The 16,919-nt window shown below is 43.4% G+C and overlaps 1 protein-coding gene across 1 annotated transcript in view; it reads right to left on the bottom strand.

Annotated features, from left to right (window-relative positions):
• Positions 1-16,919, bottom strand: part of NTSR1 (neurotensin receptor 1) — a 49,489-nt gene that overhangs the window by 6,942 nt on the left and 25,628 nt on the right. The window contains exons 2-3 of the mRNA XM_031590014.2: positions 10,173-10,374; positions 918-1,008 (exon numbers count right to left, since the gene is read on the bottom strand). Coding sequence (XP_031445874.2) covers positions 918-1,008; positions 10,173-10,374 — 293 coding nt within the window. The remainder of the gene's footprint in view (positions 1-917; positions 1,009-10,172; positions 10,375-16,919) is intronic.

Below are 16,919 nucleotides of genomic sequence, written 5' to 3'. Positions count from 1 at the left end.
ATAAGCAGAGCCAGACCCAGAGAGAGCAGGGGCATAATGCTGTGGGAGGAGAGAGATATCTTACAGTGAGAACCTCTTATGTTATCTCTCTCTCTCGGGTTACCTGGGTTTAGATCCCTAGGCAGTGTTAGCACTATGCATATTTAAAATGAATAATAAGCTCTGTATCTGCCTTGCTAAGGAACTGGGCCTGACACAGCAGAGAAGCTGCAGGTAGCTGTTTGTGTGCCATTGCCCATCTATGAACACCAGAGGTGTAGTCAGTGTAGGTGTGCAACTGCATGTAGATATGCATCCCTACACCGTCTGTGAGCCTGAACATTTTCTGATCATTGAAAACTGCTGGTGTTTAATTTTGTTGCACTCCCTGTAAAACCCAGTGAATGTCCTATCCCAGATTCTGAGCATCCCAGTTATTTTCCCATCTGTGAAATCTCTCCTGTCACTAAGGAAATGTGGCGCTGCGCAACTAAATTGTGTGTTGACAGGAGCTGCTTCATCTTAGGGCTGGAGATCAATATCTCCACCGTAGAGACAGTTATCCCCTTTGGATGCATAAACCCTTCTGCCAAATGTCGTTTCATCAAGGGCTGTCAGAGGTGAATATCCACTGCCGTTGTCACTGGGGATTGTTCTGTGGTCATAGCCACAGAAAGAAGGGCTGCTGATGCATTCTGGTTCAAACTAATGCTTCCTTCAGCCACATCTGGGGGACTTAGATGTAAAGCAACGACTCTTAATTTGGCTGATAATCGTGGCAAGAAATCCGGAAGGAAAAACAACACAACGATTAGGAGGTGGAGGCTTTGCCCTCTTTTTCTCTCCAGTCTCCACCCCTATCCCCAGCCTACTGGTGCCCATAGCTGAGCTCCAGCCTGGCCCCACACCCCAACCCAGCTCCGCAGACCACGACTCACTCTGTCCAGTGGTTGGAGGGGACGTAGCAGAACATGAGGCGCCGTATGTGATAAGGGAGCCAACAGACCACGAAGGCAATCACCACCGCACCTGCAAGGCATGAAAGAAGCCCATTACTTTTTTTGTGAGAAGTTCTTCCTCGAGGATGAAAAAGGACCTGTCTTGTGTGGGTGTTTATCACTGTAAACTTCTTTCTTAAAGCCCCACTTTGTTCACATCTTGCTGCTGTGGAAGATATTAATAACCCTGAGGGACAAACAGCCTGAAAATACCTATAAAGCAAGCATAACAGAAATAATAGAAAAAATAGCTATAAGCTGGGACAGAGAAATTATGCATAAAAGAAGATATAACAGTCATAAGGGACTGCTTATGCCTGGATCAGATGGAGGCCAAATGGAATCAGGCTGTATTTGCACCTGTCCTTGCATTTTGTGCCTTTATGGCACTGGGAGTTTTGTCTACAATACCCACAGAGGCAGATAGTGTGTGTTTTTCATCCAGGTAGACACAGTAATCTCATTAGTTTGCTACGTGGAGCCACTGGCCACAGTCTCCACAGTGCTGGGGATCATTAATGGCCTCAGGAGCTGCTTTCCAGCTTGTCTTTTTATTCTACATTTCTGCAGTACCTGAGACAGTGATTACAAGATGCTTGGGTCTGAACGTTATTGTAATAAAAATTGTAAGTTAAAAAGAGGAGATGATGCATATTTTTTTCCTTTCAAGATTCTAGCCAAGGAATGTCAAACAGTGAAAAACAGAACGTTACAACTCTGAAGCATAAAAGCTCTGCTGGTGCTGAGCAATCATCAATCGAAATTAAAAAGCAGATATATCAGGCAATCAAGAGAAAGATTTGTTTCCTTTTGCAATATGTATTTCAACCTCTGTATGAAATGACAACGTTCTGGCAGAATCCCAGCAGGAAATAAAGAAATCTCAGTTAAAACATAACATAATAAAAGCCAAGAAGAAAATCAAGACTAAATAAAATAATCATGTTATTTTTTTTTTTTTATTCCAAGTTTGCTCTACAGACAGTAAGGACCTCATCACTCTTGTCCTTTATGTGACCTGTGAGGATGTGAGGACTAGAAAGTAGCTCTCGCTGAGCTCTGTACCACCAGTGCAATGTGAATTTGGAGGCTGCTTTTCCTTCTGCTTTCTGATTGAAAATATTTAGGCAGCCATGTCCCAAACTCATCAGCTCTCATCCCACAGAGTGGGAGGAGAGATGCAGATGATGAGCATCTCTCGAAAAACACAGCCCATGGCAGCTGCACCTCCCCATCACTGTTATGCAGCACAGAGGCAAAGTGAAGGCTCTGGTAAATGGACCCTTTCAGCGGGGCAAGAAATTCAATAATTCCTGGTGTCCAGATCCGTACTCACACTTTATTTCTACTGCATGGGTTCTCATTCATTTTACACATCACTAACAATGGAGATGGCTAAGTTATTTACAATCAGCCTGTGCGATGTATGAAAGCAGGAACCCTGCAAAAGTCATTTATTCAGTAAAATTTTAAACATCTGAAAGAATATGTTTTGGAAAGCAGGCAAGAGGGGCTGGTTTCATTCTCTCATCTAACTGAATTCGTTATTTCATTGAGTATTTTTTGGCTGCTATATGGTCATTGTGATCGCAGATGTAATTTGTCACTATAGGGTCTGCAGCTCTTCAGCAGTTTAAAAGACACCACCAAGTGGATGAATTTGACCTGCATCTCATCCAGATAGTTTGTAGAAACCTACATGCACTGACAGGTCCCAGGTGTTGCCTCCGCCTGCAGCTCTTCAGGCACTTCAGAGCCTGGATTCTTTCTCATGCCAACTTTAATGGTCCTGCACATCTGCCCATTAAATCTACCAACATGTTAATTGAAAGTGTTTTCCTACTTGTAAAGGAGCTCTGCTTCTGCGTCTCTGGGACTGCAATGCCAGATAGCACAGGGGTCTTTATCAACAAAAACACACGCTGAGAGAAATAACCACTTGACCTCAGCAAACAGACAGTCAATTAAATAATCTGTGGTAATTCTGTAATATCCCAAGCAATCATTCTGCAATTAGAACTGTATTAAACACATGGCTAAGTGCAATGCAGGCACTTTAGGGGCTGATTTTGAAATCCTGGCTGGGCAGCGTGCTGTGAGGCTCTGTGCAGCACAGGTGAGGAGGTCCTGACCTGCGTTTGTCACTCTTAACCCTGCTGTATCAAGGGCAATGTTGCTGCCAAAATGATTATTTATTACTCTTATAGGCTCCTAAAGCTTATTCTCCATCATCTGACACTTCACATGGATTGGATTTCTTTGGTGTTGTAAGATGGGGCAGGACAGCCTGGTGGAGCTGAGCACCACCTGGGAAAGGATTCAAAACAAGGCAAGTGGGTCTTCGTTTATCCTCTAAATCAAACTCGTAATTTAAAAGTGCAAACCTGAATTACTGCATCTTGTGATTTTCTATTTTGTCTTGTGGCTCGATCCCTGCCTGTTGGAACAGCATCCCAAGGATGAAGGGCAGGAGGAGTGAGCCCGTGTATCGTACAGCAAGTCCACAGAGGGAAACAAAAATCTTGAGTGACGGCTTCTTCATTGTGCAAGAGAAGATTTAGACTGTGCCAGTCTTGATTTTCAGACTAAACTGGATGTGGAAGCAAGCTGGGAAGCTGAATTTTATTAGATTGCACTGAGTATTTTATTCATCATGAGTATATCCTGTGGTTGTGTCTGGGAGGTGGCCATTTTCCAGGGCCAATGTCTCAAAAATCTGGCAATGTGTGTGTAGTACATTACCTGTACGTGGGCCCTGGCAGTGCCTGCTGGACAGACAGAAGAGAAATGCTGCTCAGAGAAGCTCAAATCCAGCCTTCCTCAATAGCTTTGTTCAGTCAATTTTGGCCAATTTATTTCTTTTTCTTTGTGTTTCAAAGGGAGCTGAAAAACAGACAGCATGTCATAAGTTTGGAGCAAAGACAGGAGCTGTCTGGGTCTGGGCAGACTGAGCAGAACAAAACCTCTCATCCTTTTCTGAGTTTCAGCATATCAACAGCTGTTCATCTCCAATGCTGCTCAAGGAATGCACGCTCCGGCCGGTATTGAATAAAGTATAAAGCAGGGTAATGGAGCTCATTAATTTGCATTGATGTTGACTTCTAGAGAAGCAGTCCCTGCGTATTCAAAGCCCTGGGGGTTTTATATGCTTATTTAGCTGATGTCATTACAAGAGAATCTATCACAACGGGGAACAAGTGTTACCGTGTGGTTCGATATGAGAGATGGAGAAAGTTGGGTCAAGTGCAGATGCAGCTGGCAGTGCCTGGCTAAACCTCGAGGCGCTGTTTATGCAGAATGATGCAATACCTGACAGGTTGTCGGCAATATTTACACCAGCAGGCCCCAAACTAGGGGTTGTGGCACTTACAGTGTGAGTAGGAGCCTAGTAAAAGTAAAACTGCTTGTGCTGGTATTTCGGTCACAAGGCTGTAGAACAAAGCATTTCCATAAAAGTCGATAACTACCAGCAGAGAGCGGAGACCACCAGTATGCACCAGTAGTGCCCAGGAGAGTGAAACAAGGAGAAACTGGGAACTGAAGGAGCCCAGGGAGCCCACAGCTCCTTCAGAAAGTGCTGAAGACACATAGATTTTGCTGGGTGCAATCCTCCTGTTCTCTCTTACAGAACAGTGTAATCATTAGTTTTGACTCCTTCGTTTACATTCTCTGAAGCCAGAGATCTGCTTTTATTTTCCTGTATTATTTGCAGACAGCAGAGTAAATAGAAAAACCTTTTCAGCACAAAAAAAACAACCCAAAGTATTGTACTCTGACTATATTCCCCAGACTTGATTTTCAGAGGATTCAGCTGACGGGTTTGAAAATGAATGTGAATTCCTGGCTCTGCTCACACAGGGCAATGTGATTAAAACTCCGCTGGCACCAGTGAGACCTGGTTTCATCCAAAAGGAGCAAGGCAGAATATGAAGGTTAAAAGCCAACCAAAGAATGGGGCTCAGAAAGCAGCACATCCCTGCCAACACACTGCAAACCAGGGACTCTTCCCAAGTCCTTTTCTAAGATAATTAGTCGTAGATGTTGCTAGATTCAATCTAAGCTTCATTCGTGTCGTTCCCCCCAAGGATGTCAGGGTGTTAGTAGGAGAAGGAAGAAAAAAAAGGAAATTTTCCCCTTGGAAGGATAGATGAGGGCTCTAGTCTTCTCCTCACCCCATTCAATACACTTTGCACTCACTATGACCAACCATAACCCAAGATGACATCCTTTGCAGCCCCCTTCTTCATTCTCCTCTTGTTTTGAGTCTTACATGTCCTTTATTCCTCCCTGAGCTGTTTCTGCTTGCTGGGGGATCCTGGCACTGTATTTGCTGCATGCTTCTGAAGTCACAGAGGCCTGGCCAGATTTCATGTCTAAAAAATGCATCAGTTAGCTTTTTAAACACTCATACAAGGCAGGACCTAATACCTGGAAAATCCACTTGCCCAGCTTGGCCAGCCCTAGGGTTGTATTCAGAGATGCAGCAGCTGGAGCCTGAATTCCCATAGCCCTAGGAGCCCAAATCCCTGCAGCCATGCCCAGCAGCCACAGAACTGGCACACACACATCTTCCTCTCCCAACAGGCACAGCTGCGCTGCATTTCTGCTCCTCAGAGGCTGTTTACAGAGTGCTCTGTACAACTCCCTTTATGTCACTTGGCAGGCTGCAAAGTAAACCTACACGTACAAACCCCTCCAAGAAACATATACAGCTATTATGTGGCTCGTTTATCCTCCTGAATTTCAGTGTGACAGTTCACCTCTTAACCACAACTTCTATCCACACTTAAAGTCATGGGAGGCTTGCTGAACTCCACTTGCAGCAGCTCAGATTTTTGCTAGGGTTACAAACTGTCATGAACTTAGTTCCTTTCTTGCAAGCAAAGTGATTCATGGATAAATCTGATTTCCTTATAGTACAGACTTTGAGACTGCGGTTCTTCTGTAGACCTTTGTGGCTGCAAAGCACTTGCTATTTGTTACTCTTGTTTGTGGGATAGTTATACTACATCTCATAGCATTATTCTCCTCAAATTGGTAGCTCAATCTCACTGAAAAGAGAAATGGACAAACTCTTCAGCACATCCTTCTGGAGGGGAATTATTCACACACAAAGTAATGAAACACGTAGGATGCACGGATGCTTTGTTAATACTTGACATTTGCCTGGCATTGCTTGAAGAACTGTAGAGGCTCCAGAATCACCATTTTAACATTCTCAAACTTTCAGTTAAAAAATATGGTGTGACTTCATTTCCTAAAAACTATCATACTGAGGCAACCAGCCAACTGTGGGAGGCTGAAGGAGATTCTTTTAATTCTTTAAACCTCTCTAAATGCTTTATAATTGCTTCAGTTAAGCAGCTTCTGTAACAGAGAAAAATGCTACCTGGGAGAGTTCATGCTTTAATGAGCTTAGCCAACGTCCACCCAGGGATGCATAATGCCTGCACTCGATGTCCATCAATTTGCATTGGTGTTGTTGTCATTACCTGGCTGTGCCCTTCAGTAACTCCTTCCCATTTGCTGGACATGGCAGTTGTGGAGGCAGTGAGGGCTGCTCCAAGAATAGGCATTTCTTTCTGCAGTTGCTGGATGGACTGCAGGCTAGTGCTTTGATGGAGGCAAGTAGTCTGTGCCACAGAACTGTCCCTTTTCAAGAAGAAATGTTGGCCAAAAAGCGCTTCAGACTGAGGCAAGCTCAGATTTGCCCCTAGAAAGACTTATATTAGATGTGGTATGCAATAGTCTGGGCAGCACGTGTGAGATTTCATCTGCTGAAAACTGCTTATAATGAAGGGTGTATATCTGCATGTGTGTTTGAGAACTTGTGTATAGTTCAGATTTGTTTAGGTAGCTTTTTTCCTTATCAAATGGTTGGCGTGTCAGGATACATAACCAGCAGATTCACCCTTCTGTGCAGCACCACGTAAAGCCTGAGGGATTTGGCTGAACAGCACTGCTACACTGCAACCAAGGAATAAGGGAGGCCTCACAAAGGAGCTGGAAAGCCATCAGTTCCTGGAGCTCTCGGGATGTGGATCCTCACACCTACAGAAAGCTGACAGCAGAGAGGGAATTACAGTCAGAAATCACATGCTTAATGAATTAATGAACTGGCTAACGGGAAGCAGGGCTGACAAGTTCCTCGATCCTGATCTCCCTAATTGTTTTGTACAGGACCAGAGTCAAAAAGAGCCAAGAAAACACATACAAGCCAGCAAAGAGAAGGAAAGTAATACCGTGGACATTTGAATGAAGCTGCTGGCCTGACAATTTTAGCTCCTATTTTAATGTGAATAAGTACAAACTCAGTAGATGTGGAAGAAGGAAGGAAAGTGTTTGCTACTCTGATCTCATCAAACTCTGCACACCATGAACTGAAAAAACTTGTTTTCTAAGCACTGGTTGTATGTATTCTGAAACATTTCACCCTTAAAACATAACCAAGCTTTCAGTACATCAGGACAAAGTTTACTTTTGGAAATGGAAAATACTTTGATCCTCATAAAGTCTAATTTTGTGCCAGCACTTTTATTAGTGTGGACAAGGGCCGTTTTTTCTTTTCCCACTGTCTTCCATAAACTCTTCAGTCTGGGTAGATGATTTTGGCTGCCATGGAGCCCAGCACAAATCTATGCACTGTTGTAGAAAGAAGGGCTGCCATCAGTACCAGGGGTTAACCTCATGGTGAGGGATGCTTTTCCACTGTAGGGAGTGAGATTTTTGGTATGTTCTCTAGGGCCAGGATTTCCTTCCCTATAGAAAAGGTGGCCTTGGCCAAAGCACTGCAGCCACCAAGAGCCTTGCCATAAAAAGCAGCTTTCAGCTACCAGTTCTCACCATCTCGTGTGCATGAGGGCCCTCACAGTGCAAAACCAGAACTGGCATATTTTAATAGATTTTTTTAGGGTGCTATTTTTGAACTGCTTTTGCTTTATCATCTGTCAGTTTAAGCTACCAGATTCTTTGTTTTTTCTTCAGATTGCTTAGATAAGGAATTTCACAGCACCACTCGATTCCTGGGTATTGGATCTTTTATTTCACCTTTGTCTGAACCAAAGCTCTGAGGAAAAAAAAAAAAGAAAAAAAAAAAAAAAAGGAAAGGGAATAAAGCCAGATATTTAAGGCCTAAGTTGCTGCTGATGGAATCATTAAAATGCTGAGCCAGTTTTGCTTTTGAACTCATTCAAAAGCTCTTCCTCAGAGAGCCTGTGTGTGAGAGCAGGTCTATTCTTTAGCTTTACATATTGGCAAGCAAAGGCAAAAGAAAAGGATTATTTGTTACCACTCTAATTGTGGCTGTTCAGAAGAAGAATAAAATATTGAATCTCTTTCTGTCTTCATTCAGGGAGTTCACAATTCCACCTCATTTCTCTGATGTTAATTCTCACCCATCAGTTTATAAACTGCCATTTGTGCTCACAGCTATAAATGTTGTCTGAGACACTGCAGTAATTATGTGTACAAAGGTGACCCCTTTATTACATGTGAAATATGGATAGAGGCATTTTCAATAACAGGGCTTAGGAATTCATCCAAAATATGTTTGCAGCTGCTTTGAGGCCTGTAAAATCTAATAAAAATCCTCTGAGAAGCTTTTAAAAAAAAAAAAAATCTATTGCACTCTAATACTCTAATTTGGCTTGGGATGCAATGCAGTGTTTTTGCTGCGATATCATGAATAGCTCAGGCAAAGTTTGCAAAACACCATGCAAAATCTGGCAAGGAGCAGACAAAATGCAACTCAAGGGATGCAGATGAGTCCCTTGGGATCCCTGCTGAGGTGACAATGGGACTTGGGCCCCCAGAAAAGCATATAAATGAGACTCACCTTCCCCCAAAGCTTAGCACCTGACTTTGGGAGACACAGAGGCCTCTCCCAGCAGAGCCAGCAGTCAGTAGGGCTTCGTATTCAGCCCTGTTTGATACAATCTTCAGAGTAGTGTGTTTATATAGAGCTCCATATGTTGGTTTGGGAGGTTTGGGGGAAAGATAATACGTCTGCTGCTGCTGTAATAAGCAGAGCACCAGGGAAGATTGGCCTGACCCAGGCTGTGTGCAGCACAGCAACAAGGAATGCTCTCTCTGCAGATGATACAGCGGTCACCCATCACTGCCTCACTGACTTGCTTCAGGCTTGGATTGTGCGGAAAATGTTTTGCTTTCTCATCAACAGAAATAGCGACGTTTTAACACTGCTCTGTAATTGAAATTGGAAGTCGGCGTTTTGAAGAGGAAAAGCAGCCTGACTTAAGATTTTTTTTTCCTAAAATCTCAGCTACTCCATTTTTTTCCGTCAAAAAAAGGAAAATTGGAATCTGAATCAAAGCTGTGACCGTCTGCAAGAAACACATTTCTATGTGTGTGCCATCAGGGGGAAACCAGTTTTCCACATCCCTCTGGCAGAGATCACCAGAGCAGCCCCTACTTTTGCCTGCAGAGAAGGCAGAGGAGACCAACACCTTGCTTCCCGGAGCTGGAGGGGATCTGCATGCCTACATGGCTGTGAGCAGTGTGCCCACAAGTGACCTGTGCAAGGCGCCCACTCAGGATGATCTGCTCAAACCCAACCCCACAAAACACCTTTGGTTCTAAAACAACATCAGTTCCCACACCACACAGAGCCCAAAGCCAGCACCAGCTGGAAGAGAGGTGTTCAGGTTGGAGGTGGCCAGGGATAGGAAAAGAAGTAGAAGAGCTTTATATTAGCATGTCCTTTCTGTCTAAGAGAGCATAATTTCTTTCCTTAAATTTGGAATTTTCATGTCTCAACTTCTCCTCCATTGAGAACAATGAATTAAATAATGCTTAAATCCCACTTTAGTTTCCTTCCTCTATAATGAATTTTTTTTATCCTTTAAGGGAAGATTAAGACAAAGTGTCTCTGGGAGAAAAAGAAAATTAAAGATAAAATTCCCTAAGAAACTCCTATTTTCTCAGAAAGAAGAAGAAGAAGGAAAGAGACCAGGAGAAGAAATAAACTCACTTTCCAAAATGTGAGGCTTTGAGTTGAGAACTGGCCAATAATGGCAAATTTCAAAGCATTTCTCAGAGGTAATCTGGATTTTTTAAAATGTTACTTTTCATTTCAGATGTTTTGAATGAAAGCATTCACCAATTTCAACCTCGCCCTTCAAATCACATCTACATAGGCACTTCTAGCTAGTTCAGTGCCAAAACGCTGCTACTTACGCAGGACCCTGACACCATGTTTCAGGGCTTGCACACGGCCGGGCTCCATGGACATGCTGAGCATCGTCTGCTGCCCACCGATGGTGCAGACCTGGTTTTCCTGGGCAGCTTGCTTGAACATGATCATGAGCTGGTTGGCAATGATGGTGTTGAGCACAGAAATGACGACCATGGGAAACACAAAGGAGATGAACGTGTTGACCTGTGGAGGAGAAACAAGGCACGGTCAAGGCAGGGAAATGGTCAGCAAGGCAGGAGATTGTGATTCGTTTCTCACAGCAAGAGTAGCAGCCTGCAGTGGAAATATTTTCCCTTCTCTGGCACTTTGCCTTTGGTTTTGAAGGCTTATTGCACAGAGAGAAAGCTCAGACACCATCGTCATGTGTTCATTTAGTGGTGTCAACACTCAAAAATGGCAAATTCACTCACACCCAATTACAGTGTCTTTCCCTTCTCAGGGCAGCTCATTTCCAGAACTGTCATGACCAAAAGATATCATTATCTTTTTATCTTGCCAGTGGCAGGATGCTTTGTAGCTTTCATTGTGCGGAGCACGACTCCTAAATAACAGTATGTTATTATATTTTTTCTTTATTATGAGCTGTACTCGGGATATTTCAGCTCTGGCCTTCCCTTGTAGATTTAATGACAGCTTTTTGTTAGCCAGTAATCAAATTGTCCAATAAACCTTGAGCCTTAAAAGATTAAAATTGATCGGAATAAACAAGTGGAAGTTATAATGGTTTTAGTACAAATTATTTGATTACTACAGTTTTGATAAAATTAAATGGAGGATCAAATTAAGCAGTGATTGAATCAAGTGGAAGTCACTGTTCGTGTCAACTAAAAGCAGAAAGCCTTCATGAGGGCCTCCCTCTCTGCCTTGAAACTCGCTGGAGCTCAGTTTAGCAATGCAGCTGAGTGTTCCTGAGGCTCATCCTCGCTGCTGGGTGCCTTGGGAGGAGGCTGATCACATCACTGACATCAGTGGGTGAAAGAGCAAAAGTCCCTTCAAGCCTTGAAGTTTTAAAATTTCAAAATATTAACAAGAATTGGACTGCATGCTACAAACCACTGAGGAAGCAATTTTATTAAAAGCAATAGAACAGCCACATCAACAAAAGGATAAAAGACAAAAAGCAATGGGGACCCTCACCCTGTGGTAGGGTTGTAAGGCATGCTAACTTTTTTCACCCAAAGAGACACATCTCTTGCAGATCAGTGCCTTAAAATACAGAAGTGACCCCACACTCTGAGCCAAATCCATGTTCCTCTGCAGGAAACCTCATCGACCGATGAGTGCTTCATCTGCTTGGGTGGAGAAATCCTTTCTCCACCGCAGTGAGATCACCACTCTGTCCAGGTTTCTGTTCTACCACCAGTATCTAGTTCAGACATATGTTCTCTTCGCTCCAGAAAAATTCAGAAATACAACTGTAAATGGAAAAATGAAGAAAAAATCCCCAAACCCCTGTAATGTAACGTGGGATGCATAAAACAAAGAACTAAGAATGTAAGTGTAAGGGTAACAGGTGCACTGACAATCAGAAGCACTTAAGTCTCCATGTTCATAAATTTAAGCAAGATGTAATTCCTCTTTTGGTGAAGACAGGCAGTGCTGTTCTTGCCAAAGTTTTCTTTTTTAGATCAAGTCTCTGTAGAAGTTTGTGCTCCAGAGCTCGATGAATTTAGCAAAAGTACCAGCTGGGTTTCATCTCCAGCAGTCCATGTTGTGAGAGCATTGACTCTCAGTTTATTCTTGTAATAATAATGGAGCTACACCGTGGACAATTTCCGGAGGAAATTCCTAGATATAGTCCCCCACTGCAAGCTACTAATGGTCTCTGTTGTTAAATATATACTTTTCCAAGCTCCCCTTGTCTTCTAAAAGATAGCACATCTCACAGCATCCTGCATACAAAGAAGAGCTATCTTTTGGAGTTGCTTCAAGATGTTAAGATAGATCCTTAAGTGGTAGGCAGCACGTTCTCAGCCAGCACAAAATAAGTTTTTCACAGTGAGAGCAATCTGTGCTTGTAAAGAACCTGCTTTATTTAACCTTCACAATGCAGCTGTGCTGAGCTTACCCGGCCCTGCAGTCCTGCAGTCCCACATGGCTATTTGTGCTGCTTTAGCTGCTGAATATCCTTTGCCACCACTGAGCAGCATTTGCAAATGAGCAAAAGGAAGCGCTTCACTCTGCCACCAAAGATTCAGAGTTTATTGAATTTCACTCAATAGCTTTGCCCAAGCTAAAAATTAGTCTTGCCTAATAGAATCACACAGAAACCAAGAAGTCTGTTCTGAACTTTCTTTAAACTTTTGATTCATTCCCTAACGGTACTGTGAAGATTTTAAAGAGCTTGAGAAACTGTCAAGAATAGCATTATGAATTGCTACGGCAGAAGCGTAAAAATTGCATACATTCTATGAAAGGCTCCATTAAAAGATTTCTATCTGGTTCTGATTTGCACCGAAGCCTTCCTGTGCTTAACAAAATTCAAAGGGATGGAGAGTTTTAATTTGTGGAAAAAAATCATTTTCAAACACAAACACTCGAAGACAAAAAGAGCCAGAGAAGCAGATCTCTCCCAGCACAGCCCTTGTGCTTGGTGCTGCTCCTGGCTCTCACTGGGCTGTGCACAGGGCATGGCAGTGCTGCTGGTTTGCCTCCCACTTCGGAGCCAGCAGAAGTTTCCTTTCTGCATTGGCAGGAGCTGGTCTGGAATCCCAGGACTACATATACTGAACAGTGTTCAGGAACAGAATGACTTCTATGGGTGTTTAATGAGATTTTCATTAGTGCTGACACTCTTCATTATCAGTGGAACTATAGCTAGCAGTGAACACCTATGACTGTTCATTCCTTTGGCTTCTTGTGTACCTTTATAGCCCTGGGAAGGAGCATTTAGACAGTATTCAGCTTCATTTTTGATCTGAAAGTCTTAGGCTGTATGCTGGTTTACCACAGAAATGACAGCTTGTGCAATACCACATCCAAACTGCTGTATTCAGGTTGTTCGATGCAAAAGCAGAGTGCTATGGCCTCATCTCAGCTGCTTGTTCAGGCTGTTTATCCTCCCCATTAAAACTTACATATATACATATTTGTTAAAGATAATGCAATACTACAATGTTTGCCACTGGCAGGAATGAATGAAACACAGAGCCACTTCCATGTTGCTGACTCTCCTGTGGCCAGAACGGCCCTAAAAGCCACTCGAGCACCAGGCTGAAAGCATTTCTGGGATGGTATTACTCCTCAGAACCAAGTCATCATACAAAGCCTTCATCTCACATGGCACAAAGCCATGGATTTTCCTCCCAGCAGCATTGAGCAGCTCTGCTCAGGATCAGTCAGATGTGTTTCTCCAGGACCCCCAGAAGCATTACAACCATGCAGCATTTTGAAGGACTCCGAGGACAGAACAGTTCTGAGGATGAGCTCCAAGGGTTCATGAGAAGACAAATGGAAATTTATGGAAATTAAATCACACTTTCAGAGGATAAAAATGGAGTTATCAGTCCAGTCAGTTATCCAGTCAGCTCAACTAAAACCGGACTTTGCGTTGTTAACTGAGCAGGACCCTGAGGAATGCAGCAGGCTGTGAGCTTTCTTGTTCCTTCCAACCAAGAGCATGGGAGAGATACGGGGCAAGGGACCAGCACAATCAAGTGAAAGAGAAGAATAACACAGTGCTGGGGTTTGTCTCTTTCTGGGGGTTTCTGGTCCCTTTCTAAATCTTTTGTATGGAACACAGCTCCCCTGGCTCTGTGGAGCTGACATGGTTTGCTTCTGTCCAGCCAACCCTCGCATCACGGCCGCTGTGGTTTCCCTGGGTTACTGTAGGAAGCAGGCATGGCTCACTCACTGCAGTGATGGGGAAGGTGGGCACAGAAATTGACCTAGCAGCTCCCCAGAGGGCTGAAAAGAGGGATGTGAATCAGACGTTTTGTGAATGTTGTGCTGCAGGGTGACTGCTGGAGGAACGCGGACCCCAAGGCCCCTTTGGAAGGAGTTTTTTAATGGCAGAGAGATGAGATGCTCCTTTACTGCCTGGATTTCTCAGTGCAGAGATCTTCAGCTGTCCCAGAGACCTCTCGAACCCTGAGGACACACAAGGAAAATGGCTGCGAGGCCCCAAAGGAGCTGGCAAGCATCTCAGATTTGCCTTTCTGGTTTCCTGGCAGTGACGATGGAGAGGCTGAGGATGCAGGGTGTCATGCTTTTGAGCACATCAATTAAACTCGCTGGGATTTAACAATCTACTACATTCTGGTTCACCTCATTTCTAATGGAAATGAAAAGTAAATTCTCCTCCTCCTGGCTGTGGAGGCTGTGTTGTTAGCATACGTCAATCAGAAAAGCAAATCCTTCATCATTTGGCTGCCAAACAATCCTATGTGACTGCATATAGTTGAAAAGTCACTAGTTTTCTCACTTGTTGACTGGAATTAGCATTTTTTAACCACTCAGAGAATAACTTCAGCACTAACAATTGCACTGCTCCATTTGTGGGTGCAGCAACCTGTGGAATACAAAGCAGGATTGGGAGGTGTGCATGATGCTGGCATGCCAAAAGAAGCATTTGGCTTTGCCACTTGTGTTTGATGTTCAGAGGACATGTCTGATTAAATAATCCCATTTTTTTTTCCCATTATAAGTAAGTTCCTGTCTAGTTAAATCCTATCTTTGCACAGTTTTCCAAACATCCATGCCAAGTGTTTAGCAGTGAGCAGCTCTGTGCCATCCTTGGATACAATGGGGCAAGCGAGGCTGTGTCTGTAAGTGGTGACAGAGAGCAACAACTGTTCTCACAGCCTCTACCTGGGACAAGAAGGAATGTGAAAGCTGGAAAACAGCCTAGAAAGGGAGTTCAGCTCTACTGAAAAATTTGGAGGCATTTCAGTAATTTCAGCATGCCTTGGTTCAGACCATATTATTTAGCATTAGATTTTAGTACGAAGTATTTCCAGTCTCTCTTCTTTTGGATCATTAATTCAATAAATATCTAAATTAAATCTGCGGACTAAAGATGAAGCCTAAAAGTGTATGAAATTGAGAGAACAAAGGAAGGAACCAGAGCTGCTGGAGCAGGTACCTAACACTGAGGGACATGCAGTGCAGCACAGGACTGCTGGTCCTTATCCCAGATAGTTCATCCTGCCACGGAACCTCAAATAGTAGTTAAACAGGAGCAGGGCTAGGTGCTGAATGCTGTGTAGGTCTGAAGCTCTAACAGGGCACTTAAGCAGGAGCTTGATCTTTGCACATTTGTCTTTTAACTCACACAAGCTTGCCTGTCATGTTGTATTTCTGGTGCTGCAGTGTGAAACAGCCCTGACACCATCATCACCTGCAGGTGCTTCATCAGCCGTGCAAAATGAACCCCCCTTGTCTCATGACCAGAAGGAGCATATAAAAATCTGATGTGGATCTGGGGAGTGGGATGTTATATCCTATCATCACCATAGCAGATGTCCAAAGATAAGACATGGCCACAGAAACTTCTGGTTACTGTCACACATTATGCTCTGTACTTCTATTCAGCTACAGGGAGTATGGACTCAGTATCTCCTACCCAAGGTGATAGTGTGATTGTGTGGTTTGCTCTAATCTCATCTCACACTGCTCTGCTGTTCACTTTTTTGGATCGCAGGTATGGAAGCCTTCAAATGTGTCCTTCAGAGGAAAAGACAACAGAGGAAAATCTCAAATACAGACGCATCCTGCTCAATCCACTTTTCATTAAATAACTCAGTGGGTTTTGCTGAGCTCGGCTGGCATCAGCTGCAGGAGCTCAAACTGGCCAAACTTCTCTTTTTTAGATCTCTGCAGGAGTCTCTTTCTTCTAGTCAGCTTTCTTCTTGTTTTGGATAAGGTCTGGAAATAGGAGGCTGCAGGTACTGCTGCTTAGGTGAAGAAAAAGAGCACACAAGCCTGAATACAGACTGTCAGATGGATCTGACTGATGCTCCCAAGCAATCAGACTGAGTCTTGTCCCCATGACATTACTGCTCTGCACCCATTCATGTCAATGAGACTGAATTAATCATGTGGCAAGGACATATCAGTGTCAGTTACTGATATATCCATTCACTGGCCTTATTCTATCCACAGAAGTAAAAATACTCCAAGGCAGCTCCAAGCGTGATACAAAAGACCTGTGTGTGAGCTGTGGCTGCTTGCTCCTATTAAGAAATATTAGGTTTTGTATGGGTAGATATTTTGATCAGAATAAAATGCGTGTTACCATGGCTAACAGTGATAGCATGCACTGTTTTCAGTCTACGCTGTATCTCAATCCACCTAAAATCTGTTATTCTTAGCATCTTGTGCTTGCTCCAGAGCAGTGGTAAAGTGACATGCATTCTCTCTTTGAATCCAGGGAAACAACAAGAGAATGACCAGTCAGTGTGGAACAGAACATGAAAAATAATCAACATGTAAGATTTTCAAGCCTGTGTGAGGTCCTGCACTGATGAACTATAACAGGAATGCAGAGCAGCTAATGATCTTGAGAAGTGAACTTAATCACACACTCTGCAGGAGTTAATCAGATACAGAACAGATGGAAATAAATTGTATACTGACAAAAAATCCATCATATCTCCATGGCAAAAACATTCCTCCAGCTTTCCCATTCATAAATCTCCCTCCATGGAGAAATCACTTGTTCATAAAGAACAACATCTGATGCAGAACAACTTAAAAGTGTCTCTTGCTTATGATGGGGTGGCAAAGAT

The sequence above is a fragment of the Phasianus colchicus genome, chromosome 17 (genome assembly GCF_987193195.1).
Source record: "Phasianus colchicus chromosome 17, bPhaCol1.hap1.1, whole genome shotgun sequence".
NCBI lineage: Eukaryota > Metazoa > Chordata > Aves > Galliformes > Phasianidae > Phasianus > Phasianus colchicus.
The sequence above is the reverse complement of the archived record's forward strand: the minus strand, read 5'-3'. Positions and strand labels throughout refer to the sequence as shown.